Genomic DNA, 26,451 nt, shown 5'->3' with positions numbered 1-26,451 from the left:
TTTCGGCTACGGTCTTCAGCCGCAAGGCTGTAACTTTGCCAACTTTGCCTTGTGTCAGGGCATTAACTTTGCCAAAGGCAAGGCAAGTTTATTTATATAGCACATTTCATACACAATGGTAATTCAAAGTGCTGTACATAAAAAGGAATTAAAATCACAATAGCATAAAAATTTAAAATAATAATCACAACAATAAAAACAAAATTTAGAACATTTAAGATGATTTAAAAAAAAGGAAAATGATTTCAAATTAATTAATACAGTAAAATGATTATACATAAAATAGTGCAAACTGTTCGGACAAAGCACAGTGCTCATTCAATAAATGCACAACTGAACAGGTGAGTTTTGAGTCTGCATTTAAATGTGGCTAATGTATTAGCACATCTGATCTCTTCTGGAAGCTGGTTCCAACTGCGGGCGGCATAATAGCTAAAAGCGGATTCCCCTTGTTTTGTGTGAACCCTTGATATTACTAACTGACTCGATCCTAGTGATCTGAGTTGTCTGTTAGGTTTATATTCAGTGAGCATATCTGCAATGTATGTAGGTCCTAGGCCATTGAGTGCTTTATAAACAAGTAAAAGTACTTTAAAATCTATCCTAAACATAACTGGAAGCCAGTGTAAGGACCTGAGGACTGGTGTAATATGCTCTGATTTTTTGGTTCTAGTCAGAATCCTGGCAGCAGCGTTCTGTATGAGCTGCAGCTGTCTAATGGTCTTCTTGGGAAGGCCAGTGAGGAGACCATTACAATAGTCCACCCTGCTGGTGATAAAGGCATGAACAAGTTTCTCCAAATCTTGACGGGAAACAAAACATCTAATTCTTGCAATGTTTTTAAGATGATAGTATGCTGATTTAGTTACTGCTTTAACATGACTACTGAAACTGAGGTCTGACTCCAGAATCACACCCAGATTCTTGACTTGATTTTTTGTTTTTTGACCCCTAGTGTCAAGGTACGCATTTACCTTATGAACTTCATCTTTGTTTCCAAATGCAATGACTTCCGTTTTCTCCTTGTTTAACTGTAAAAAGTTTTGGCACATCCAACTGTTAATTTCATCAATGCATTGGCAGAGAGAGTCAATGGGGCTGTAGTCATTTGGCGATAAGGCTAGGTAGATCTGGGTATCATCTGCATAGCTGTGATATGCAATTTTGTTCTTTCTCATTATTTGACTTAGTGGGAGCATATACAGGCTGAACAACAGCGGCCCTAGAATTGAGCCTTGTGGGACTCCGCATGTCATGGACGTCCACTTAGACTTATGTTCTCCTACTCACATAATAGCCTCTCCCTTCTAAGTATGACCTAAACCATTTGAGAACCATCCCAGAAAGCCCGACCCAGTTTTCCAGTCAAAGCACCACATTTCAGTCGACGTCAGAATTAGTATAAAGTGGCAGTAACGCCGACGGGCGTTCCGTTAAACTTGAGAATTACTCCGTTTTATCGTTTGTGCGACGTCACTCCTTCCCCGATACCAAGTTGCAGGCACTTTTAAAGAATGCCTTGAAAGACTATGTCAAGTCGTAATAGAATCGAGTCAATATTTCCTTAAGATGAAGGCAACATTGCTTTAAGGTTCACGAAAGCTTGCCTTCCCATTAATAGGGAATTTCATTTCCAATGCCAGCATGATATTACCCTTAAGAAAACCTCACAAGAACACCGCCACATGTTACATGAATACGACAGGGATGGTATTCCTGCATTCATTCAGCATTAGCCCAGCGTGAACACTGAATTTCGATTATATTGCATGTCAAAGGGTGGCCTAGGACTGAATGCAATGTCGCTGGATGGGATTTAGGGAATTTACCTGGAAACTCACAGTTTCTCCCGCAATGTCGTGTCGTCCACCCTTCAGATGAGCTGTGGCCTTTTTCCCTCAGGCGAAGGAGACAAGCAGGCGGACGGGAACAGAGAAGCCCGCTCTGTCGTGTAAGCGCTCTCAGCTATCAAAAGGCACCACGCTGCCCCGTGTGAGGCTCGAACTCACGACCTTCAGATTATGAGACTGACGCGCTGCCTAACTGCGCCAACGAGGCCGGCTGGATGACCGGTCTGAAATGCGAAGCGCTAGCGTGTCGGTGCCTGCCTGCAGGGCGTAGATCCAAAAGCTGCGTTCAGGTCGCAGTCTCCTCTGGAGGTGTGGGTTCGAATCCCACTTTTCCGACAGAACTGTCCTTTGTCCTTTGGCTTCGGATAACAGCTACAGTCTTCAGCGCTTGGCAGAACATGTGGAGCTATATTTGAATCGAATCAACATTTCGTTAGGGATTCAGACCACAAGCTGGGTGTAGCCGCAACGGGTCAGCTCCCACCACGCAAGCGTGTCAGGATGGCCGAGCGGTCTAAGGCGCTGCGTTCAAGCTGGGGAACAATAGTCCGTCAAAGACGGGGAAGAAGGGAAGAAAAGGGGGAAGGAAGAAAAGGAGAAAGGGAAGAAGAAAGAGAAAAAATGACGAAAAGAAAGGGTGAAATGTGACGTTGGAACATATTACTTCCTTAGAATGCACGCTACGATACATTTTCAGGTTTCTTTGTGCGTGAAAATCGCGCATTTATATTACACTGTTTCCTATTGCAGGCGCTCACCAAGACGGGTTCGAATCCAGATAAAGGCACCTTTTTGTATTGTTATTGTTATATTGTTCATTTCATTAAATAAATGCAATTTTTAAGGTTAATAAAATGTACATATGTACAATTCTTTCATGAAAAATAAAGAATGCCAATGGAACTGTGGTATTGTTGATGTTGTTGTTATTATTACTTATTATTTTGTAGTTGTATTAATATTATTTATTCTGATTAAGCACAATATTATAGGTGAGGTGAGCGCTACCATCAGTCCTGTGTCATGCCAACAGTAAAGCATCCTGAGACCATTCATGTATGGGGTTGCAATATTATTCCTTGTTTAATTGATATTACTTATTCTGATTAGGAGTTTTGTATGTTACATTCATTCAAGACACTTACAAATCTGTTATTTGTATTGAAAAAAGATAGTAATTAGAATAAAATAGAAAAAAAAAATACATTTTTTTTTACAATCATGCCAACAGAACAGTAAGGAATTTTAAATAAATACAATTATATTAACTATTAAATAAGTTTTCGAACAACAATAAATTAAAAGGGAAATAAAATGAAAATAAAAACAGAAATCAACAAGTAACAATTTCCCAGTTTGTTTTTGTTTTACAATTATTCCAACAATACAGTAATGCATATTAAATAAAATTAAATATGAAATAAGTTTTCAAACAACAATAAATTAAAAAGGAAATAAAATGAAAATAAAAACAAATCAAAAAGCAACAATTTCCCAGTTTGTTTTTGTTTTACAATTATTCCAACAATACAGTAATGCATAAATAAAATTAAATATTAAATAAGTTTTCAAACAACAATAAATTAAAATGAAAATAAAAGTAAAAGTAAAAAACAAAAAGCAATAATTTGCCAGTTTGTTTTTATTTTACAATTATTCCAACAATACAGTAATGAATATTAAATGAATCAAATTAAATATTAAATAAGTTTTCAAACAACAATAAATGAAAAGGAAAATGAAATGAAAATAAAAGTAAAAAACAAAAAGCAATAACTTTCCAGTTTGTTTTTATTTTACAATTATTCCAACAATACAGTAATGAATATTAAATAAATAAAATTAAATATGAATTAGGTATTCAAACAACAATAAATAAAAAGGCAAATTAAATTAAAATAAAACTAAAAAACATAAAGCTATAATTTGCCAGTTTGTTTTTGTTTTGCAGTTGTGCCAACAGAATGGTAATGAATATTAAACAAATAAAATTATATATTAATTAGGTATTCAAAGAACAATAAATGAAAAGGGAAATAAAATGAAAATAAAAGTAAAAAAATAATTAGCAAATTTGTTTTTATTTTGCAATTGTGCCAACAGAATGGTAATGAATATTACATAAATGAAATTAAATATTGAAAAATTTTTCAAACAACAATAAATGAATAAAGAAATAAAAACAAAAGTAATAAACAAAAAGCAATAACTTCCCAGTTTGTTTTTATTTTACAATTATTCCAACAATACAGTAATGAATATTAAATAAATAAAATGAAATATTAAATAAGTATTCAAACAAGTATTTTTGACCTCTGACACACCCCCTGAGGATGTGTCATTCTTTCGTACACCTTCGGCTCGGTTCGGCAACTTGATTGACACCTGACTAGAACGCTCACTCCTCCGCCTAGCGGCAATACGCGAAAACATGCCGTCGACATTCTCTTCTACTCTGATTGGTCAAATGTCGAAAATGTTAAGAAAACGCTTTATGATTGGCTAGAAATGTTGAAGCGCTTCGACGCGATTGGCCCAAATGTTATAGTGCTTCGACGTGATTGGCTGCACAGTTCAACATTGCTCGACATTTCCAAAATAATGTCGGACTATCCTTCGGCAGCTGGCGTTCAGGTCGCAGTCTCCCCTGGAGGCGTGGGTTCGAATCCCACTTCTGACAGACTTAAGTTTCGGCTACGGACAACAGCTACAGTCTTCAGCCGCAAGGCTGTAACTTTGCCTTGTGTCAGGGCATTGACTTTGCCAAAGCACCACATTTCAATCGACGTCAGAATTAGTATAAAGTGGCAGTAACGCCGACGGGCGTTCCGTTAAACTTGAGAATTACTCCGTTTTATCGTTTGTGCGAAGTCACTCCTTCCCCGATACCAAGTTGCAGGCACTTTTAAAGAATGCCTTGAAAGACTATGTCAAGTCGTAATAGAATCGAGTCAATATTTCCTTAAGATGAAGGCAACATTGCTTTAAGGTTCACGAAAGCTTGCCTTCCCTCGCCTAACGTGCGGGGTGGCGCCGTGGCTTAGTTGGTTAAAGCGCCTGTCTAGTAAACAGGAGATCCTGGATTCAAATCCCAGCGGTGCCTTTGGTTGAGCGCCACAATACAGCCGAGCTCGTGCTTTACCAAAAAACAGACGACGAATGGGGACACAGAGTAGCTCGAGGACAGCGGGTGGTTTTTCTTTTGCTACACTACCCTCTCACCTGCTTTTGACAGGATTGCATCCCAGGCTATCGAGTCCCACCGAGGAGGCGCTGTGGCTTAGTTGGTAAAAGCTCCTGTCTAGTACACAGGAGATCCTGGGTTCGAGTCCCAACAGTGCCTTGAATGGCGCTCCAGTCCCCCAAATGTGCCTCAACTGTGCACAGACCTGAGGACCTGTCTTTCTGTCCACGCAGCAGGATGTTTGAAGTGTTGATTCATGCATCCTCTAAGTTGCTGCCAGATGAGATCATTCAAAGGTTGTGGGTTCAAGTCCCACCAGAGTCATGGCTTTCTGGTAACTCTCATACTGGGGAGTTTTAGCCCTCAGGCAGTAGAAATTTGTAGACATGTTCTTTTAGCATCCGCCTCTGGATGTTTTAACCCTCTGAGTCACCCTCCCGACACTGCAAGAGGTTTGGCGCCGTGGCTTAGTTGGTTAAAGTGCCTGTCTCGTAAACAGGAGATCCTGGGTTCAAATCCCAGCGGTGGCTGTCTCTGGTCTCGCTGTTGGATGGGGACCCCGACGACGCTCTGTTTTTGAACCGTGCAAAGACCCGAGGACCTGTCTTTCTGCCCACACAGCGTGCCACTTGGCTGAGCTGGACGGGCACAAATCTTTAAGGAAAGCCCTCAGTGGCCCAGCCTGGCATACCGACGGGCTCTGTGGCGCAATGGATAGCGCATTGGACTTCTAGGCTGCCAGATGAGGCCATTCAAAGGTTGTGGGTTCGAGTCCCACCAGAGTCGTGCTCTTTGGCATTTTGTTAAGCCCGTACTGCGCAGTAGTGATGCGCGGGTCGGGGTTTTTTTCAACCCGCGGGTCCCGCAATTATGAAATTATTTGGCCCGCCCCAGCCCGCCCCGCAGTACTGTGTCTATTTTTACAACCCGCCCCGCCCCGCACCCGCCACAATTAAATAGACATACTATGCATAATGCAATTGAAAACCGAAAGTGCTTTTCGCCCTTTAAACTGGCAACAATACTGTACGATTATGAATATGAACCATAAATCAAATCATATTAATAACAAGATAATCAGTGGTGTAACGTTAGTGGTGCCGGAAGAAATGTGGGTATATATGCTTCATTTATGAATATCGTTTTGAACTTTCTATTTGAACGCATTCGTTTACTGGATCCTTGGACTGAAAGGTTTAAAGGTTCACTGGTTTAAGGAAGTTCTGATCATGAAAATCTGCTTCTTTTTATTTGTAAGATATTGCTTTCGTTATTATGTACTGTTTAAAATGACTAGGGTGCAGGAGACGCAGCGGGCGCAATCACCAAATACATTTCAAAGCAAGCCGGCGCCACAGTCTGACTACATCATTGCTGTCTTTATTGTGTGTTTTTAGCGAATATTTACATTCATTCACATATGACTGGATGTGGTTGACTGTCATGATTTTGGCTAATGCAGGATAATGCGCATCAGAGGAGATTTAAATACGCATAGCACCAGGCCTGCAGAGCTGAATGTGCGTTCGCTTGATGCGCTTGTGGCTGGCAGCGGGAGCTGCTTGGCGCTTTCGTGACGTGACGTGTTGATAACCTTATTAAAGAACTAAATAAAATATGAAAATAGAAAGTCCCAAATATGTAATATAGGCTATAGGGAATTGCACGCAACATACATTGATTTTTTTATTTTATTTTGTTTTTAATGACCCGCCCCAACCCGCCCCGCAAATAAAGTGACAGTTTCTTTACCCGCCCCAACCCGACCCGCGGGTTACCCGCGGGGCCCGCGGGTTATGAGACGACCCGCGCATCACTACTGCGCAGTGTTGCTCTCGGACAGCAGAAACCATTTTGAGGCCTCCTGTTCTCAGCGTACATTGATTTAAAAAAAAAATGTCAATCATATTTAAAAGGTAGCAAAACATGCCCAAGATCCAATTCAGTGAGGTATGGCAATCACTGTCTTGCATCAAGTGAAGGCAGCAGGACGTTCGAAGTGTTGATTCATGAATCCTCTGAGGCGCCCTCCCCTCGCCTAGCATGCGGGGTGGCTCCGTGGCTTAGTTGGTTAACCCTCTGGGGTCTGAGGTGTTTTGGGGCCCTGAAGAAGTTTTGACATGCCCTGACATTTGTTTTTTTTTCAGTATCTTAAAAACATATGAATGGTTAAAGTCAGATTACATTGTAATCAGCACATATTGGGCTACAATAATATGCAAGCAACATTAATGTGCATGTTTGTGTTTTTGAGAAACCTATGTTTATGCGTGGTTATTGAAAATCTAAAGTTTTGAAGTCACTGAAATAAGGCCATGAACGACTTATAGGACATTTCTTTACAAGACTTTAGATAATTGGATGTCGTAGGCTAGAATTTTTTAAACCAAATGATGTGAAAATCATCTCGGTCACTCGTTCAGAGAAAACAATATATTGATTTAAATTTTATAAAACATGTTTTGTGATCGAAAGGGATTATTCATAGGTGTGGCAATGACCCATGAATATTTAGCAGTTCACACCTGAGAGACAAAAGAGCCCTCCCTAATGGCCCCATCAATGACTGACTTGGAAACAATGTGAGAAGATTCAGAGAATGGAGTTTTAGATTATTTTTATTTTATTTACTACACTGTATAAACAAAACATACATAATGAAGGTCAAAGACACATTATTGAGCTCCCTCTCCTAACCACACAGATGTGCACAGACTTTGTGGCATTTCTGAAAACTTCTTCTGAATTCTGTTCAACAAATGAAACAATAAATCTTACCTGCTATTTTGCGTGCACACAAAAAAAGTCAAAAAATTGTTTTACACTAGAATATCACTGTCTATATATCATATGAATATCATTGCACTTGCTGGGCTGGAACCCCGCCCAAGGCACCGCTGGGATTTGAACCCAGGATCTCCTGTTTACGAGACAGGCGCTTTTTTTTATTTTTTTTATTTTTTTTTTATTTAAAAAAACATATTACATCACAAAAAGTACAAAATACATTTCACATCTATTACATATGCAGATATGTACATTAATTCATTCATATTTCTGCCATTTCCATTCCAAACTGTTTTCTGAATACTCTACCAATGTGTTTCCTTTTACAAACGTTTCAATAAAATCATCCTCTCTGTCACTCATTAGAAAATATTTCCATATTAAATTCACAGAATTTTCCATTTTGTTTTTAAACAAAAACCATACATCAACTTTCCTTTTTTCATATTTTGATACATTTCTTCTTAGCCATATAACATTCTTTGCAATTGTTGTCAATATAGTAAAGACATTCACATTACAACCTTTACCATTGTACCCAAATAAAACCATTTTTTCCCAAGCATTTTGTCATATTCTCATTATATTTTTCTTTCAGCATGGATTTTACAATTTTTTTCATTCTTCCCATAAAATCATCCAATTCTTCACAATAAAAAAATAGATGTAATAGACCTTCATCACTTTTCATGCATACCTTACACCTTGCATCTTTTTCTATCCCAATTTTACACAACCTCATTTCTGTTAAAATACCATTATGTCTTAATAAGAAATTAAAATCTTCTAAAATTGGATCCATATATTTCATTCCCACATTTTTCCAAATACCTATTTCATCTACATCATATCTTTCTTTCCAAACCACTCGCTGACCCTGCTTGCAGGTCGCTCGCGGGACAGGCCCTAGGGTCTCTGCACAATTGCGGTGTCGTTTGAAAGGCAGAGGCACTGTAAGGGCCTCAGGTCCAAGGGAGAGCAAAAAGACCCAACCTGTCGTTTGCAAGGCTCCGCTGGGAGCCAGGATCTCCTGTTTACTAGACAGGCGCTTTAACCAACTAAGCCACGGCGCCACTCCGCTTGTTAGGCATGGGGAGGGCGGCTCAGAGGATGCATGAATCAACACTTCGAACTTCCTGCTGCCTCCACTTGATGCAAGACAGTGATTGCCATACCTCAATGAATTGGTTCTTGGGCATGTTTTGTTACCTTTTAAATATGATTGACTTTTTTTTAATCAATGTACGCTGAAAACAGGAGGCCTCAAAATGGTTTCTGCTGTGCGAGGGCAACACTGTGCAGTATGGGCTTAACAAAATGGCAAAAAGCGTGACTCTGGTGAGACTCAAAACCACAACCTTTGAATGGCCTCATCTGGAATTCTAGAAGTCCAATGCACTGTCCATTGCGCCACAGAGCCGTTCAATATGCCAGGCTGGGCCACTGAGGGCTTTTCTTACAGATTTGTGCCTATCCAGCTCAGCCAAGTGGCACGCTGTGTGGGCAGAAAGACAGGTCCTCAGGTCTTTGCACAATTGAGGCACGGTTCAAAAATATACAGTGTAGTTGGGGTCTCCCATCCAACTGTGAGGCCAGAGACAGCCACCGGTGGAAAGGCACCGCTGGGATTCGAACCCAGGATCTCCTGTTTACAAGACAGGCGCTTTGACCAGCTAAGCCACGTCGCCACCTCGGTTGGATCCGTTAGCCTGGGATGCTATCCTTCAAAAGCAGGTGAGAGGGTAGTGTTGCAAGAGAAACCGCCCGCTAACCTCGAGCTTCTCTGTGTCCCCATTCGCCGTCCGTTTTGAATGAGATTTTTTGAATGTAATCGATTCTTTCAATCTTATACATCACGTGCATAAACCCACTCATGTTCAAGGTCATATTTTAGACCTAGTTTTGACTCATGGTTTATCTATTGCTGATGTTGAAATATCAGATCAAGCTTTTTCTGACCATAAGTCAATTATTTTTAAGATGTTGACACCACGTAGAGTTGAAAAACCTAGAGCTCAAAGCCAACTACGACGGGCTTTAAATGCTGGAGCAATAGAGCAAGTTAAAGATCAATTTTTTGAAATTAATCCTTTTTATTTTTTGGATAGTTTCTCTCTTAATGTGGACTCCTCACTTGAGGTGCTATATTCTGTTTGTTCATCCCTCTTGGACTCAGTAGCCCCACTTTATGTTAAAAAGTGTAAATTTAGATCAGAGCCTTGGCTGAATGATGAGATTTGTGGGTTGAGGATAAACTGTCGAAAACTGGAACGAAAATGGAAAAAAGATAAGTTACAGGTATCTTTTCAAATGCTAAGGGAGTCTCAAGATAAGTATCAGAATACCGTACAGATGGCTAAGAGGAATTACTTTGCAGAAGTAATTACAAATAATAGTAGTAAGCCGCAAGTTTTATTCAACATAGTAAATTCTGTTTTTAACCCAAAATCAGATGCGCTATTCCATCTGTCAGCCATAACTTGTGAGACTTTTTTGGATTATTTTGTCCGAAAGATCTCTGATATTAAAACCACAATCAAACCTAGTTTGTTTGATCCTTCTGTTGTTCGGCCACCATTTGTTACATTTGATCATTTTGAAATGATCTCCTTGCAGTCACTAGCCGAGGTAATTAAACACTTAAAAATAACTGACTGTTCATTAGACATTATTCCAGCTAAATTGATAAAAGAAGCATTTGATGTTATTGGCCATAGTATTTTAGTCATTATAAACAATAGTCTTTTAACTGGAGTTGTTCCTAAACATTTTAAACACGCTCTTGTCCAGCCCCTTTTGAAAAAAACTCACCTGGACCCTGCTGTCGTATCAAATTATCGGCCAATCTCGAAGTTACCTTTTTTGTCTAAGGTTTTGGAGAAGGTCGTTTTGAATCAACCAAATAGTTTTTTGATTCAGAACGATATCTTTGAAGTTTTTCAGTCAGGTTTTAGGGCTTTTCACAGTACAGAGTCCGCCTTGATTAGGGTTTTAAATGACTTACTGACTGCAGTCGACTCAGGGTCTTCAGCAGTTCTTGTTTTATTAGACCTTAGCGCTGCGTTTGATACCATTGACCACGACATTTTACTCACACGTCTAGAAAATGTAGTAGGAATTAAAGGCTCAGCGCTCGCATGGTTTAAGTCTTTTCTTTTAAATAGAACTTTTTCTGTAAATATTGGTCGAGATAGTTCACAATCTGCTTCTTTGCTTAGTGGGGTTCCACAGGGGTCCATTCTTGGCCCAATTTAGTTTTCCCTCTATTTGTTACCCCTCGGGTCAATTTTTAGCAAGCATGGAATACCCTTTCATTTCTATGCAGATGATATGCAAATTTATCTCCCTCTGAAAAAAAACAGCAAGAATCAAATTGAGTTGTTGCAAAATTGTATACATGACATTAAGTCATGGTTATCTTTAAATTTTTTAAAACTAAATGAAGAGAAAACTGAGGTTGTGTGGTTTGGAGTTCCAAACAATCTTGATGATCTGGGTGATTTAGCCCCCTTTTGTAAGCGAAAATTAGTCCGAAATTTAGGTGTTCTTTTCGACAGTGATCTCAGGTTTGAGAGACAGATTCATTCTGTCGTTAAGTCTTGTTTCTATCATTTGAAATTAATAGCGAAAGTGAAACCATTTCTGTCCACTCGTGATCTCGAAAAGCTCATTCATGCATTTATACAAGACTAGATTATTGCAATGCGTTATATATCGGCATAAATAAATCACTGATTAATCGATTACAATTAGTTCAAAACGCCACTGCGAGACTGTTGACGGGGACTCGTAAGAGAGACCACATTACCCCAGTATTGAGCTCTTTAAATTGGCTACAAATTGACTGCAGAATAAATTTTAAAATTTTAATTTTTGTTCATAAATCACTGCATGGTATGGCACCATTGTACCTGGTAAATCTTATTAAGAAATATGAACCAAAACGGTCCTTGAGGTCAGCTGACCAGCTGGTTTTAATGACTCCAAGAACAAAGCGGAAAAGTGGAGATCGAGCTTTTGCAGCGATTGCTCCAAAACTCTGGAATGATCTACCACTTTCTATCAGATTGGAACGTACTTTTATTGTTTTTAAACATAAGCTTAAAGAATACCTGCTAGCTCGAGCATTTAATGGGGTATAGTAGTTACATTTGTAGGTTTATCAAACTGAGGTGTTTATTTTATTTCATTGTTATTCTATGTGGTGTTAATGATGTATGTTTATGATTATTTGTGTTTGTACAGCACTTTGTTCAATGACAAATTGTGTAAAAGTGCTTAATAAATAAAGTAAAGAAAGAAAGACAGAAAGCCGTCCGTTTTTTGGTAAAGCACGAGCTCGGCGGTATTGTGGCGCGCAACCAAAGGCATCGCTGGGATTCGGACGCAGGATCTCCTGTTTACTAGACTAGCCTGGCAGCACGTTCGCCCTCCGGGAGGGCGACTCAGACGATCCAGGCTTCCAGAGAACAGGCCAAGGGTTGGCTGACCGTGCACTGGACAGCTTTAAGGCGTTTGCCGACAACTGAGTCTGGGCGATTTGCAAAATTACCCACTCGCTGCCCTAGCTATCCCTGTTTCCGGGTCGCTTTCGGAAAAGCTTGCGCTTGCTGGACTGCAAATCCACACAAGGCACCGCTGGGATTTGAACCCAGGATCTCCTGTTTACGAGACAGGCGCTTTAACCAACTAAGCCACGGCGCAAAACCGCATGCAAGGCTGTCGGGAGGGTGACTCAGAGGATCAAAACATCCAGAGGCGGGCCAGGTGCTGGTACGCTTAAAAGAGAACGTCTACAAATTTCTACTGCCTGAGGGACCACAACCTTTGAATGGCCTCATCTGGAATTCTAGAAGTCCAATGCACTATCCATTGCACCACAGAGCCGGTCAATATGCCAGGCTGGGCCACTGAGGGCTTTTCTTACAGATTTGTGCCTATCCAGCTCAGCCGAGTGGCACGCTGTGTGGGCAGAAAGACAGGTCCTCAGGTCTTTGCACAATTGAGGCACGGTTCAAAAATATACAGCATAGTTGGGGTCTCCCATCCAACAGTGAGGCCAGAGACAGCCACCGGTGGAAAGGCACCGCTGGGATTAGAACCCAGAATCTCCTGTTCACTAGACAGGCGCTTTGACCAACTAAGCCACGGTGCCAACCCGCATGTTAGGCGTGGGGAGGGCTGCTCAGAGTATCAAATCAGCATATTAGATTTCTGAAGGATCGCATGACACTGAAACCTAGAAAAATAATGATGCTGATTATTTAGCTTTGCATCACAGAAATGAATTATTTTTAAAATTATATTAAAACAGAAAACATTGTTATAATGACATTTCACAAAATCACTTTATTTTTGTATTTTTATCGCATAAAGGCAGATTTGATAAGAATAACAGACATTTGATCAATACTGTAATTGATTCTTTTTGCTTCATAATTTTTTTTTAATCTGCTATAAAATCTTAAAATATGGTCCACCCAAAAAGTTCAAATTCTTTTATCTCTCTCGTGTTATTCCAAACCTTAATGGCTTTGTTACTTTTTGTATTCTTTCTATATTTTAAATATGACATATTATGAATTAAATTTTAGTTTTTACCATGCACTTCATCATCTATCAATCTTATTTGATTCTGGTGAGCCACACATTTTAAATGTAAAATGCATTGGTTTAGGTTGGCTGGTTCAGGATGGGCCAATGAACTTGGAAGCTATTCTGGTGGTAAACAAAAGTGGAGAGAAAGAGAACTTGACACAGCCTGATAAATGAAAACCAGACAACAAGCACAACTGTGAACTGTGTGGCACCCTCTCAAATGATGAATGTGATTTTATTCAGATTTGACTATTAAGCAAAACGTTGCATTTGTAATGCATTGTATTTAGATATTTCGTATCTAACGCCGGTTTCACACTGCACGCGTAAGCAGCGCGTATTTTTTTCGGCGCCCATGTTAACAGATTAGAGCATTCACACCGCACGCAGGGACGGCGCGGCAGCGCGTAGCAGGAGCAGAGCAGAAGCGTCAGTGCCGCGATCGTTTCGGCGCCGAGTCTATTTTTGCTGCGACGCTTACGCTGGGTTAAAGCCACAGTGCATCCATCTCGATCAAAACTGGCCTGATTAACACGAAAAATAACAATTTCACCATAAAATCATGTGTCACATGTTACACAATCACGGTTTAAAAGGCTCACCAGTAAAAATAATGTTTTTTTTTTTTTTTTTGTAAATAATGTCTAGTTTGCCTACTTGTTCAAAACAATCACTTTAGCAAAGTTTGTACTATTTACTGCTTGTTTTGATGAATATTTTGATATACAAGAATAAATATATTTATACTACTGCCATTAAAATGTTAATATAGAACATATTTTAAAATACAGAAACAAAATCATTTTTAAAAGTGAAGATTCTGAAAGTATTGAAGGAGATCCTATAATAATTTTATATAGATTCACAGTAGTAACAACAATATTTTTTATATGATATGTCTTATCATGTTTTTAAATATGATGGTTTCATTATCTCAAAGTTGGACAACCACCATAAAAAATATGATATATACCATATGAGTCAACAAATGTAAAAGTCAGTAATCTATTACTTATCTTGTAAATTATTGTGCCTTTAGCCCCAACAGCCGGGGCAATTAGTACCCCATATATAATACTTTTACATACTCTTTTCGTTGTTGAAAAACTGTTGCTTTAATTATCTTAAACCAAACTGGTAATAATTAAGACCTTTAAGATCTTTGTCTAAAAATATATTAAATATTTTAGAGTTTCTCATTTTCTGCTTAAATCTACAACATACAACCATATTACAATTCAATGCACATGACAGACAGTTGTCGGAGAACACCTGAAATGCGTGACCGAATGAACGATACTCGTCTATATTTGCGACAAACGCTGCCAGTGTGAAAGCCCAATGGATGCGCGCTGCTTCTGCTCTGCTTAGGCGCTGTGCACGCGCTGCTTACGCCCTGCTTACGCTTGCAGTGTGAAACCGGCGTAATAGTGTTATATTAAGACTAAATTTATGGCAAGAAAATCTGATGTGAAGATTCATAAACTACAGATCAACTATCAAAACAAACCTATGCCCTTGTGTGATGATTCAGCAAAACATTTAATAATAGGCTGTTATTTACAGTCGCAGATTCCAAGGATGACTATGACGCAAGACACCAAGTTCCTGTCTTGGATTTGTACTGAAATGCAGCCCATATTTCATGTTTTTTTTCTGGCATGACAAGGCCCTTGAAGAGCTTCACCTCAACATTCAGGTAATCTTTACCTGTCTGAAGGCTGTCATCAGACGTGGCCACTGCAAGCTCAACTCCCCATCTGTGATATACTGTTGAGGTATATTATATATTAGACAACATATTAATTCGCTTCACTGGAAATCATTTTAAAATGTCAAGTAAATGATGACAATTTTCATTTTTGGTGAAATATCCTTTCATCAGTTTCTTTAATTTGAAATAAAGTTTCTGAGCTAGCTTGAGATTAAATGTGGGTCATGTTCTTTGAAGTTATATAGTTCTCCACTGTAGTCTTCAAGCTTTGCACATGTAGCTCTTCAAAGTTAGCCTGAAGTTGTTAATCAACACATGCACATAGTTTCACAAAAAATACATACAAATTCTCATTAGATCACATTGCACATACACAACTAGTGCATCTAAAAAAAAATAGAATATCATGAAAAAGTTCTATATTTGTTGCAATTTAATTCAAAAAAGCAAACTTTTTTTATTCTAGATTCATTGCACACAAACTGAAATGTTGCTAGATATTTTTTGATGTATTATTCTGATGCCTGGGCTTCAAAAACGCCTCAGCAGTGCCACAGGATTATTGCCTCCATGTCACGCCGCATTGAAGCCGTAATTTGTAAAAGGAGCCCCAACCAATTATTAAGTGAATAATTAAATCTACTTCAGAGATCTTGAACATTTCTGTTTTGTATATCTTTTTGATCTTTGGAAAAAATATTCAAATTTTTTGAGGGACTGATTTTTTGTATATATATTTGTAGGTTGTATCAATCTGAATTAAAACTAAAAAAAAAAAAACCTCTTGAAATATTTCAGTTTGTTTGCAATGAATCTAGAATATAAGAAAGTTTCCTTTGAATAATTAAATTACAAAAAATAAAGAACTTTTCCATGAAATTCTAATTTTTTGAGACACACTTGTACACATGCAAACAGAAAACATATTTAAAATGCATAAAAAAAGTAAAAATAAATAAATAAAAATCACAGGAAAAGGTTATATAAAATACATTTTCACTACTAGTGTTTATCCAGTTATGGCCAGCTACATTATTACCTTATTAGACATTATAAACTCACATCCCACACAGAATATGTTGTCTTTTTTGCTATTGTCATCACACACTGAACTGCCTAAGTCTGATTGGGACCATGGGTCTCCAAATATGAAGACCAGCCTAATAGGTCAACAATGGGGTCATGGGCAAAATCAGTCTCAAATGCCCTTGAATAAAAACAAAACCATTCACAACAGAACTTTCAAATCTGTGGACTCAACCAAAATAAATGACCCAATGTTCACATGTTGGACTTACATTTAATACATTTTATCTTCATGAGCTGCAGGGTGTAATTTGGATTTGTCTGTGCATGTGTTGTTTTACTTTTAAAGGTTTGGTGCCCATCCACTTCGATTATATGACTGACAGACTGCACCGGTTTTAGTCAAAAATCTTTGTTTGTGTTCTGCTGAAGGAAAACAAAGTCACCTACATCTTAGATGCCCTGGGGGTAAGCAGATAAACATCACATTTTCATTTCTGGGTGAACTATCCCTTTAACATAATTCCATAGCTGTAGATGTGTGAAGAAATGAGAAGAGGGTAATCCAATGAATCACTCTGTTGTCTAAACATGATTTTGCAAATGGTTTTTCAGGTCATTTTGATATATGAAACTCTCCTCACACTGAAGACACTTGTAAGGTCTCTCTCCTGTGTGTATTCTCATGTGAACTTTTAGGTTTCCTTTAACCGTGAATCTCTTTCCACACTGAGGGCAGGTGAAAGGTTTTTCTCCAGTGTGAACTCTCATGTGATTCTCAAGGTTTGCTTTGTGTGTAAAACTCTTTCCACAGTGATGACACATGAAAGGCGTTTCTCCAATGTGAATTTCAACATGATCCTTAAGGTGATTCATGTCTGTGAAACTCTTTTCACATTGATGACATTTAAAACCGTTCTCTCTTGAATGAATCCTCATGTGATTATTAAGGCTTAAATTATTTCTGAAACACTTTCCACACTGATTGCATGTGAACGGGTTCTCTCCCGTGTGACTTCTAATGTGAATCTTCAGGTTTCCTTTAACCGTGAAACTCTTTCCACACTGAGGACAGATGTAAGGTTTCTCTCCGGTGTGAATTCTCATGTGGATATTAAGGCTTTCTCTGTATGGGAAACATTTTCCACACTGATCACATGTGAAAGGCTTCTCTCCAGTGTGAACTCTCATGTGAATCTTGAGCTTTTCTTTTTGATTCCAGGTTTTTCCACACAGTTTGCAGATGAAAGGCTTCTCTCCAGTGTGAATCCTCATATGATTAGAAACGGTTGATTTATGTGAGAAACGTTTACCACACTGACCACATTCAAACGGCTTCTCTCCAGTGTGAACTCTCAGGTGACTCTGAAAATCCTCTGTTCTTAGGAAGCTCTTCCCACAATGTTGGCAGGTGTAAGGTTTCTCTCCAGTGTGACTTTTCATGTGGACTTTAAGGTTTCCGTTTTTACTAAAACTCTTTCCACAATGTTGGCAGAAGAAATGACTTGTAGTTCCAGTCTTCTGAGCTCTTTTTTGAGAGGAAGTTTTTTCAGTCTGTGAAAAACTAAAAGATTTTTCTCCAGTTATGAAATCATGTTTTATATCTTTCTCTTCCATTTCATTCAGATCTTGACTCTCCACTTTTACTGTCACAATGTCTAAGGCAAAAAAAACAAATGCATGTTAAGCCCAATTGAATAGCATAACACTATGCTATCCGTTATGGAGCAGAATTATTATTCACATTTTGAGTTTGTGTTATGCACCTTTACATAGACATATAAGCATGCTTGGATGGCTAGAAACACTTTTAAAAATTTACAGATAATGTACTCACCCTCTTGTCATCACAGATATTCATATCTTTCTTTCTTCAGTCATAAGGAAACTGTTTTTTTAAGTAAAACAGTTCCGGATTTCTCTCCATATAATGGACTTCTATGGTGCCCCTGAGTTTGAACTTCCAAAACGCAGCTTCAAAGGGCTCTAACTGATCACAGTCAAGGAAAAAATGAAAATCTAGAAAAATGATGGGTTATTTTCTAAATTGTTTTACAATTTATATACCTATTAACCTCAAATTCTTGTCTTGTCTAGCTCAGCAAGATGAGGGTTTGAGATTAAAAAGTATATAAGTTGTAAATGTTTTTCAAAAATACCCGATCATTTCGCTAGATAAGTACCTTCTCCTCGTCTGGGATCATTTAGAGCCCTTTGAAGCTGCATTTTAGAAGTTCAAACTCAGGGGCACCATAGAAGTCCATTATATGGAGAGAAATCCTGAAATGTTTTCCTCAAAAAAAAAAAAAAAACCACCATTTCTTTACGACTGAAGAAAGAAAGATATGAACATCTTGGATGACAAGTGGGTGAGTACATTATCTGTAATTTTTACTATAGTACACAAGTTGTGTGTGGTACTATCTAAATTATTCTCAAAATGTATTCTGTTTGTAAATGTAAAGTAAAAAACAGCACTAACTCACTGGATCATATACAAGCTAGTCTCAGTCTGTCTGAAAAAATAATGTCGCTAAAGGTTCATTGAGAGTTTGTTCCTCAAATTTACATCGTGGGTCTTAATATGAAGAAGATTCCACACATCTGCTGCTACTACGTGAAGAAGAGAAGAAACACTCATCCTAGACCAACTTCTGATGATACATACATTTACAACTGAGCTGGACAGAAGATCAAGGTCATAACAGATGATTTATTATTATTATATATATATTTTTTTCATATTATTATGCATTATTATAAACATACTGGCCATGTTATCTGCTCTTTAAAGCTCTATAAATCAAGAACTAATGTAGACAGCATGCAGTGAATATAGTAAGCTGTGTCAACTGGAGAAATGTTTCATATTACTAGCAGACTGATGTTTTTGAAGCTCTGAATATTGTAAAATCCAAGTTTTAGTATTACACAAATAAAATGTTTAATTACTACACAAAACATTAATTAATTTCTGTAGAGCTGGACATTTTAATAATGAACAAATGAGTTCAGCTTTGAAAATGAAAACCAACCTGTTTGTTCCTCAGTGTCTTCATGTTTAACTCTGAATGTTTCTTCAATCTTCATGTCTTCACTCTCCTCTTTAAAAAACGCCATCTTGATAATTGTGTCGCATGGATCTGTTTTTTTCTGTGTGTTTGAACACTTTGTCCTGTTTAAGATCATAATAATAATGAAAAATAAACTGAAATGAATAAAAAGCACACACAGAAGATTCCTATTTGCATTAAGTTGAACTTAGCCTTTACTGAAATAGCATGCTACATTTAAAGTATTACAGGTTCATAAAAAAATCATTACCCATGCTGATTATTATTTATTTTCGTTGCATTTCCAGTTTTGGTCAGCAGCGTGTGTTGATTCGAAACAGTGAATCATTTAAAAATAATTCATTTTTTGAATCATTGATTCAATTGACTCGGAATTTCTCAAAGATCCGTTTCTCCATCAGTGACTGAATTCGTCTTTATGATAAACTGGTTCAGATATAAAGAGCGAAATCAGATGCACTGTTTCTGAGCGCTTTATTCACACAAAATAACCTTAATAAGTTACACTATTTAACAATTCATTTCACATTTTTATAAACAATTCTCTAAACGAGTTGTTTTGATTTAAACACTTTAAAATTTTAAAAACACTCACCTTTCTTCAGCAGAATCACAGGCTGCATCCGAAATCGCATACTTCCATACTATTTAGTAGGCAAAAAGCAGTAGGCGAAGAAAAAGTATGCATGAAATCTCAAACACCACAAAAGAGTAGGCGAGATTTACCAGGATGAAGCACTATTTCTCGCGAGATTCAGGTGTACGTATACCTAAGTATCGTTCAATATGCCTACTTATCTACTATATAGTAGGCGAAATGGGTACGTGAGAAGAGTAACCACAAAAGAATAAGCGAGAGATCCCCGGATGCCTACTGCGTCCCGCCCAGATTTCGAAGTGCCGATCGAGGGATACTTTTCTACTTTTCTATCCCAGAAGCCCACGGGAGATCAATAGCCTACGTCATCATCGAACGTGATGGAGAACAGCAACAAGGGTGTTTTCAAAAGTGAGTAACTTTACGCTGTTCCTTGTGTCACAATCGCGTAGAACAAACTGTTAAATCGCTTAAGGTGTAACAGTATAGTATATTTGTGACTGTTCTGGAAAAACATGTTTTATGTATAGCAAACAGGGGAGATCCAGTAAACACACGTATATCTCCAAAGTGAATGTACATAAACCATATACATCTAAATGTCTACAGTATTTAATATGTGACAGGAAAAAGTTCGCAAACAATTGCATATGAGCACGTAATAGACATCTGAGTGTTGTGTGCTGTTACAGTAGAATTCACTGTTGTCAACACTGTTTACTTTATATGGAATGTAAATAAACGCATGTACATATAGTAACTGAACATAACTGATCTTTTTTATTAATATAAATAAATAGAGGAGCATTTGTGTTGGATAAAATGCGAGTGTAAATGCAGTGTTGAGCACATGAATCACAGAGGTGACTTGAAACTTTTCTGGATGTTACAGGGACAGGGACGTGATGGACGACAGAGACAGGTGAAGGTGGACACGCTGGTCAGCTGCTTCATCAGAACAAAGCTGCAGAATTGGCACAGCTGTTGATGGCAGTTGTTATTTACAGGCTGTGAACACATGATTGTTATAACAATTACTTTGAATAAAGCTTTGTTTTATGTGTCTTTAACTTGTATTTATTTAACATCAAGGTTACTTTTATTTATTCTTTTACAAATTTATTTGTGTTTCTTGTTGTCAGTTAATAAAATATAGCATTAATTCATTACTTGACTGAGAATTGAGATGTATTCAGATTGACTGCATAGTCATGAATATGTCATGCATATGGCGTATTAAAAAATGCATGTAGTTCATTTTACTAAAAATATAATTAATTAGTGGTTAGCATTTATCAGTATTATTGTTCATAAGAGTTGGTGGTGTCTAGCAATGCATTCCGAGGTCATCTTTAATTTCTAAGTAATACTTAATTCTTTCGAGTGTAAAATCAAAAGTCTTCTCCAAAGACGTGATCTTCCAGCAGCTGATTGACGTCTACAAGGAGGGCAACGTACTAGGTAGGGTTGTCGTGATGCCATTGGGTGTTCTGTGCATCCGTCGCCTTTATTTTATTTTATTATCACTGCAGAACTTAGAAGTACATACAACCGCAAGAAAAGGCTGTTTTATCAGTAAAAAATAATGACAGAAAAAAACTGTAAAGGGTTTGCGTACATGTAATTCTCTACACGTGAAAAAAAAAAAGATTAAATATCTTTAAATTATCGTAATATTCATTTAATCATAATGCATTAAAATTGCATGTGTTGTTTTTTGTTATTTATAATCCTCGGGGATGAAATAAGAGAAGTCCCACAATAAAAAGAGGAAAACAAAGGAGATTTTAAGCCAGTTTTAGGTGTGGATAAACAATTTTGCACATAAATAAATTAAAAACATATTAAAGTTACGATTTTAGGTTTTCGTAATAAAAAATAACATCTTTAAGGATTAAACTGGGTTATAGCCTAAAAACGTACTAAAAACATAAAGGTATCTGTTTCTTCTGGAAGACCACAAAATGAGAAATTTGATCAACATCATAATATATACAAATAGATAATATATACAAATAGATTAATTAAACCTGTCGCTCATATCTTTTAAATTGTTGCTCTTGTCTTAACGTCGTAGATCACATGATAACGTCATCATGGCGGATCGCATTCATACTCAACGAGATTTGGCTGTAGAGTAGGTACTCTTTTAGCGCTTGTTAAGTACCTACTTATTGAAATTAAGTACCTACTCATGAAGTATGCGATTTCGGATGCAGCCACTGACAGGAGCGCAGCGCAGCCTTATGACGTCTTCACCAGGCCAAAATAAAAGTCCTGTTCTTTAGAATATAGAATTTATTATTAAAGGTCTTATTTTTAAATGCAAAATCAATATCTTTTCATCAAATTACAGGACTATAAAGGCAATAATATTTGGTTCATAATATTTATTTGAGCAAATAGCTACTTAAAATAGATGTGTGTAAATAACAATTAATGCAAAATGTAATTATGTTGGTCAAAATTTAATCATAGCCTACAAAAAAAAGCAGATAGATAAAAAAATAAAATAAAAAATAAACGGAATACATTTTGCTTAACAAGATTTCACATTTGTATTTATACACATATTAAGTGTCACATTTTGTCTTTATTGATGCTTCTGCTTAATTTCTTTAATTGGTGTCTTTGTTCTTGCTGATCAATATCTGAGTTAACCCTCTGGGGTTCTTCGGTCACTTTTGACCGGAATTTTTTAAATAAAATCTTTTAAAAAATCGTAGCTTCATCGGAATGGTATGAAACCTGGTGACTTTTATGGTACTTGGTATATGAACACACAAAAAAATTGGGGACAGGATTGGAAAAGTCTAAGTGGTCGTAAAAAAAATAGTCACACTCGGGGTCTTCGGGTCAAAATGACCGGCCATAGGAAATGAATGGGAAATTGGCAAAAATATGAAAATACAGAGTTTTTTTGTGCATACAATCTACAAATCAGCCACAATCCAGAAAAAAAGCACACAACTGTGAAGGGGTGACTCTCTAAAACATCAAGAGTGCAAAACACTACAATACACTCACACACACACACACACACACACACACACTTATACACACAAAAACACACGCACACACAAATGAATGTGTGTCATTTCAAAAGCTAATTTTGGGAAATGTGTGAAATAGAGGCAATCAATGTAAGAAATAAAGCACACAGCAATGAAAGCATGAGACTGTAAGCCATCAGAGTTCCAAAATAGACACACAGACACACAGACACACAGACACACACACACACACACACACACACACACACACACAGGGAAATATGAGATTGGTGAGACTGTAACAGAGGAATGTGAGACTATGAATCAAATAAAAGGGAGACATTGGATCCAAAATCCAAAAGTCACACACCATGTCACACACACACACACACACACACACACACACACACACACACACACACACACACACACACACACACACGTTGGGTTTACATGTTTTATGGGGACATTCCATAGGCGTAATGGTTTTTATACAGTACAAACCGTACTTTCTATCGCCCTACACCTACCCTACAGCTAAACCTAGCCCTCACAGGAGATTGTGCACACTTTTACTTAAAAAAAAAAAAACTCATTGTGCGTGATTTTTTAAGCCTGTTTCCTCATGGGGACCTAAGAAATGTCCCCACAAGGTCAAAATCTACTGGTATTCCTATCCTTGTGGGGACATTTGGTCCCCACAACGTGATGAATACCAGGTATACACACACACACACACACACACACACACACACACACACACACACACACCTTAAATTGAAATTTACAAAATTGAAACATTGAACAAAAGCCTTACCTTCTATTTACTCTAACTCTAACCTTGAGGGCCCTGGTGCTGGCTCTACACCTGGTTCTGGACTTAGAGGTGGCGTCACGGACTGATCTATGATTGCTGCACTTGATGCTTTGGCTGTTCTGCTTTTCACTTGTGCTGCTCTCCAGTTCCACCGCTTGGCTCTCCTTTCTCTGTCATTTAGTTCACTAACTGATCGCTTTTTCCCTGTGTCTCTGTCCTTTCTCCATTTTGCCCTCTCTTTTTCTAAATATGCTTCTCGTCTCTCAGGATCAGCATCTCTACGTTGTCTGAATCTGCGCTGTTTTTCAGCTGCAGAAAGAGGCATCCTTACAAAATCAAATCAAATAAAAATACATAAAACACTTTAACAGCAACCTTGTTAATTTATTGACTTCTCATAATAAAAATAATAATGAATTTTGGTTTATAAAGCACATTTATAAAACCAAATGCACTTGTGTGCATCAGTATAGATCAGTAACCTCAACACATTTTAGCCTACCTATCAGTAGAATAAATAAAAAACATGATTTTTAGGGATGAAAACTGTAAAAACATGTATATTATGTAAATACTATTAGGAAGAATAGTACGTCTATGAAAATTCTCAGTCATCCAGGTCATAGTTATCCAAGAAGGGTTAGCTCAGGGGTGACAACCCCACAGAGGTTAAATACCTGGCACTCCCCATCAGTCATTTAGAACTGAAGAAACCCCTTGGATTAGAGGCAAAACATCTTCAAATGAAGTACCAAGTCCAGTTGCCCTTGATTTAACCCTTCTTTGGTATACAACATGGGTAAGACACACAAAAGCATACTTTCGTCAACCCTGTTATCCTGGAATGGTAACAGGGTTGACGGTAACAGGGTTGACGGAAAATGATATTGGCGGCCATTACTAGCCATGAGATATAGGTAATGACACCACATTATGTGACTAAATGAGAGGCTTAAATGTTGTTATATATGTACATTTTTAAATATGTACAAATCACTTTTTAACGTATGCTTTTCTGGTAACAGGGCTGACACAATGAGCGTGTCCCTGTCTTTCAGACATTACATAAACTCAAAGAAAATGCATTAAAAGAAGAGAACACTTACTTTTCTTCTACCTTCAACTTCTTGAAAGGCAGATGATTTCACTTCCTGGAAATGATGTAACTTTTGGAAGAGTCCATTATCTTTAAAGAGGTGTTTTCATAAAAAGTAACAGGGTTGACGAGAACCTAGGGACCCGACTAAATTGTGTTTTTTTGTTTTTTTTGACACATGTTAAGAATAAAATCCATTCATGACTAACGAACTGACACTTAAAGCTTTATACAAGTATATGTTTTTTTATGATAGTTTGACTTTTTTGGCCTCGATAGCAAGTAGAAGTAGAAAAATCATACTGAGGGACAGGCCATTTTCAACATTTCTGCAAGATGCTTTGCACAAAAATGTGATTAAAATCCTTTAAAAACAAAAGAAACAGCAATTAATTTATTCTTATATTATGAGACATATTATGGAAACTAAATTATAAAATATTTTATTTGTTTAATGGTTTATTAAGATTTACAGAGCTTTTTTTTCCTGAGGGACACAAAATGGCACGTTTTCGTATAATGACCCATATACTTAAATATTAATTCCTGTGAAAAATAACTTTAGGGGATTTTTGCAAACATTTTTTAAACATCCCCAAGTTTTAACACCACAACAGTAAGTTACTCATTTCTTAACTGTCATGTGATGAAGGTACACCCCGATATGAATAAATGATTAAATAAAGCCTAAATAATTACACTTGCAACAATTACATTTACAGAGAACACATACTCTGTGAATAAAATCCAAAAATGCTAAATAATAAGCCTAATCAAGGATAGTATTAGTCATTTCCAAGCATCAACATAAAAAAAGTATTGAAATATTGAATACAGTTGGAAAAGGCACTTTTACTTATTACTCTTTCCATATTTAATTTTATTTTTGAAAGGTTTTTGTAAATCATGTTAAAATATTGTTTTGAATTGCTTGCTATTTACAGTGGTTACTGCAGTTAACTGTTTTTATAGTGTGTTTTTTGCTGATCTGTGTTAAAACCAGACTAAAAAATGAATAATAATCTTGAACATAGTAATTATTAACTTAAATAGTAACCTTTATCACAACAATTGAAAACATTAAAAATATTGTCCTTGTTTTGTTAAATAGATGATAACAAATGATATTTCAGGGATATTTTAACCACTCAAGTAAGAAATCTCCATGGTTTCAATTTTAGAAATCTGGTTACCTTTCTTTCTGCACTTCAGTGATTTTAGACAGCATGACTTTTATTTGGTCTGACGATGACATCATGAGTCTGCGCGGCGCTCGTGCTTCTGTTGTGATTTGACTCTAGAAAGGTTTGTGTTTTTCCACATTCAAAGTGTTTAAATAGATGCAAACATTTCCGTATATGTTACAGCTTTTAAATAACTGTAAAGTAATCATTTTATCTAATATAGCAGTTTAATACTTCATCTAGGGTTAAAGAACGTTATTTTCGCGAGTGAAGCGCTTCTGCTCATCATAATAGAGATAATGCTGCGTCTCATTTCGCGCTCTATATCTGAATCAATTTAAACTAAACATGCAAATGTGTAAACGGGGAAAACCGCATGCATTCGGATATTTCGAGATCAGTTTCAGTCCTCATTCATATGTGGAAATAAATCAGATATAAATCGGATATGTGCCAATGCTACTGTCATGTAAACAGGCAGATGGGATTTTCTGAGGCATTGCGTTCACGTTACTAAAAACTGCTACAAT

At 37.3% G+C, this 26,451-nt stretch overlaps 1 protein-coding gene and 8 non-coding genes across 9 annotated transcripts; 4 read left to right on the top strand and 5 right to left on the bottom strand.

Annotated features, from left to right (window-relative positions):
* Positions 1–1,984: 1,984 nt before the first annotated feature.
* trnam-cau (transfer RNA methionine (anticodon CAU)) lies at positions 1,985–2,058 on the bottom strand. Its single transcript has one exon. It is a non-coding gene; the product is annotated as a tRNA-Met (tRNA).
* A 2,821-nt stretch (positions 2,059–4,879) lies between these two features.
* On the top strand, positions 4,880–4,953 carry trnat-agu (transfer RNA threonine (anticodon AGU)). The gene has a single exon. It is a non-coding gene; the product is annotated as a tRNA-Thr (tRNA).
* A 166-nt stretch (positions 4,954–5,119) lies between these two features.
* On the top strand, positions 5,120–5,193 carry trnat-agu (transfer RNA threonine (anticodon AGU)). The gene has a single exon. It is a non-coding gene; the product is annotated as a tRNA-Thr (tRNA).
* Positions 5,194–5,490: 297 nt separating this feature from the next.
* trnat-cgu (transfer RNA threonine (anticodon CGU)) lies at positions 5,491–5,564 on the top strand. Its single transcript has one exon. It is a non-coding gene; the product is annotated as a tRNA-Thr (tRNA).
* Positions 5,565–5,730: 166 nt separating this feature from the next.
* Positions 5,731–5,820, top strand: trnar-ucu (transfer RNA arginine (anticodon UCU)). The gene is given in 2 exon segments: positions 5,731–5,767; positions 5,785–5,820. It is a non-coding gene; the product is annotated as a tRNA-Arg (tRNA).
* Positions 5,821–9,435: 3,615 nt separating this feature from the next.
* On the bottom strand, positions 9,436–9,509 carry trnat-ugu (transfer RNA threonine (anticodon UGU)). Its single transcript has one exon. It is a non-coding gene; the product is annotated as a tRNA-Thr (tRNA).
* Positions 9,510–12,451: 2,942 nt separating this feature from the next.
* Positions 12,452–12,525, bottom strand: trnat-cgu (transfer RNA threonine (anticodon CGU)). Its single transcript has one exon. It is a non-coding gene; the product is annotated as a tRNA-Thr (tRNA).
* A 377-nt stretch (positions 12,526–12,902) lies between these two features.
* trnat-agu (transfer RNA threonine (anticodon AGU)) lies at positions 12,903–12,976 on the bottom strand. The gene has a single exon. It is a non-coding gene; the product is annotated as a tRNA-Thr (tRNA).
* A 3,768-nt stretch (positions 12,977–16,744) lies between these two features.
* Positions 16,745–19,279, bottom strand: LOC141320486 (uncharacterized). Its single transcript, XM_073833308.1, has 2 exons — positions 19,195–19,279; positions 16,745–17,817 (listed from the first exon to the last, which is right to left on the bottom strand). Exons 1-2 carry the CDS (start codon positions 19,277–19,279, stop codon positions 16,745–16,747), a joined length of 1,158 nt encoding a protein of 385 aa, XP_073689409.1.
* Between the last annotated feature and the right edge of the window lie 7,172 nt (positions 19,280–26,451).

The sequence above is a fragment of the Garra rufa genome, chromosome 1, assembly GCF_049309525.1.
Source record: "Garra rufa chromosome 1, GarRuf1.0, whole genome shotgun sequence".
Taxonomy (NCBI): domain Eukaryota; kingdom Metazoa; phylum Chordata; class Actinopteri; order Cypriniformes; family Cyprinidae; genus Garra; species Garra rufa.
Note: the sequence above shows the minus strand (reverse complement) of the source record. Positions and strands in the feature narration are given on the sequence as shown.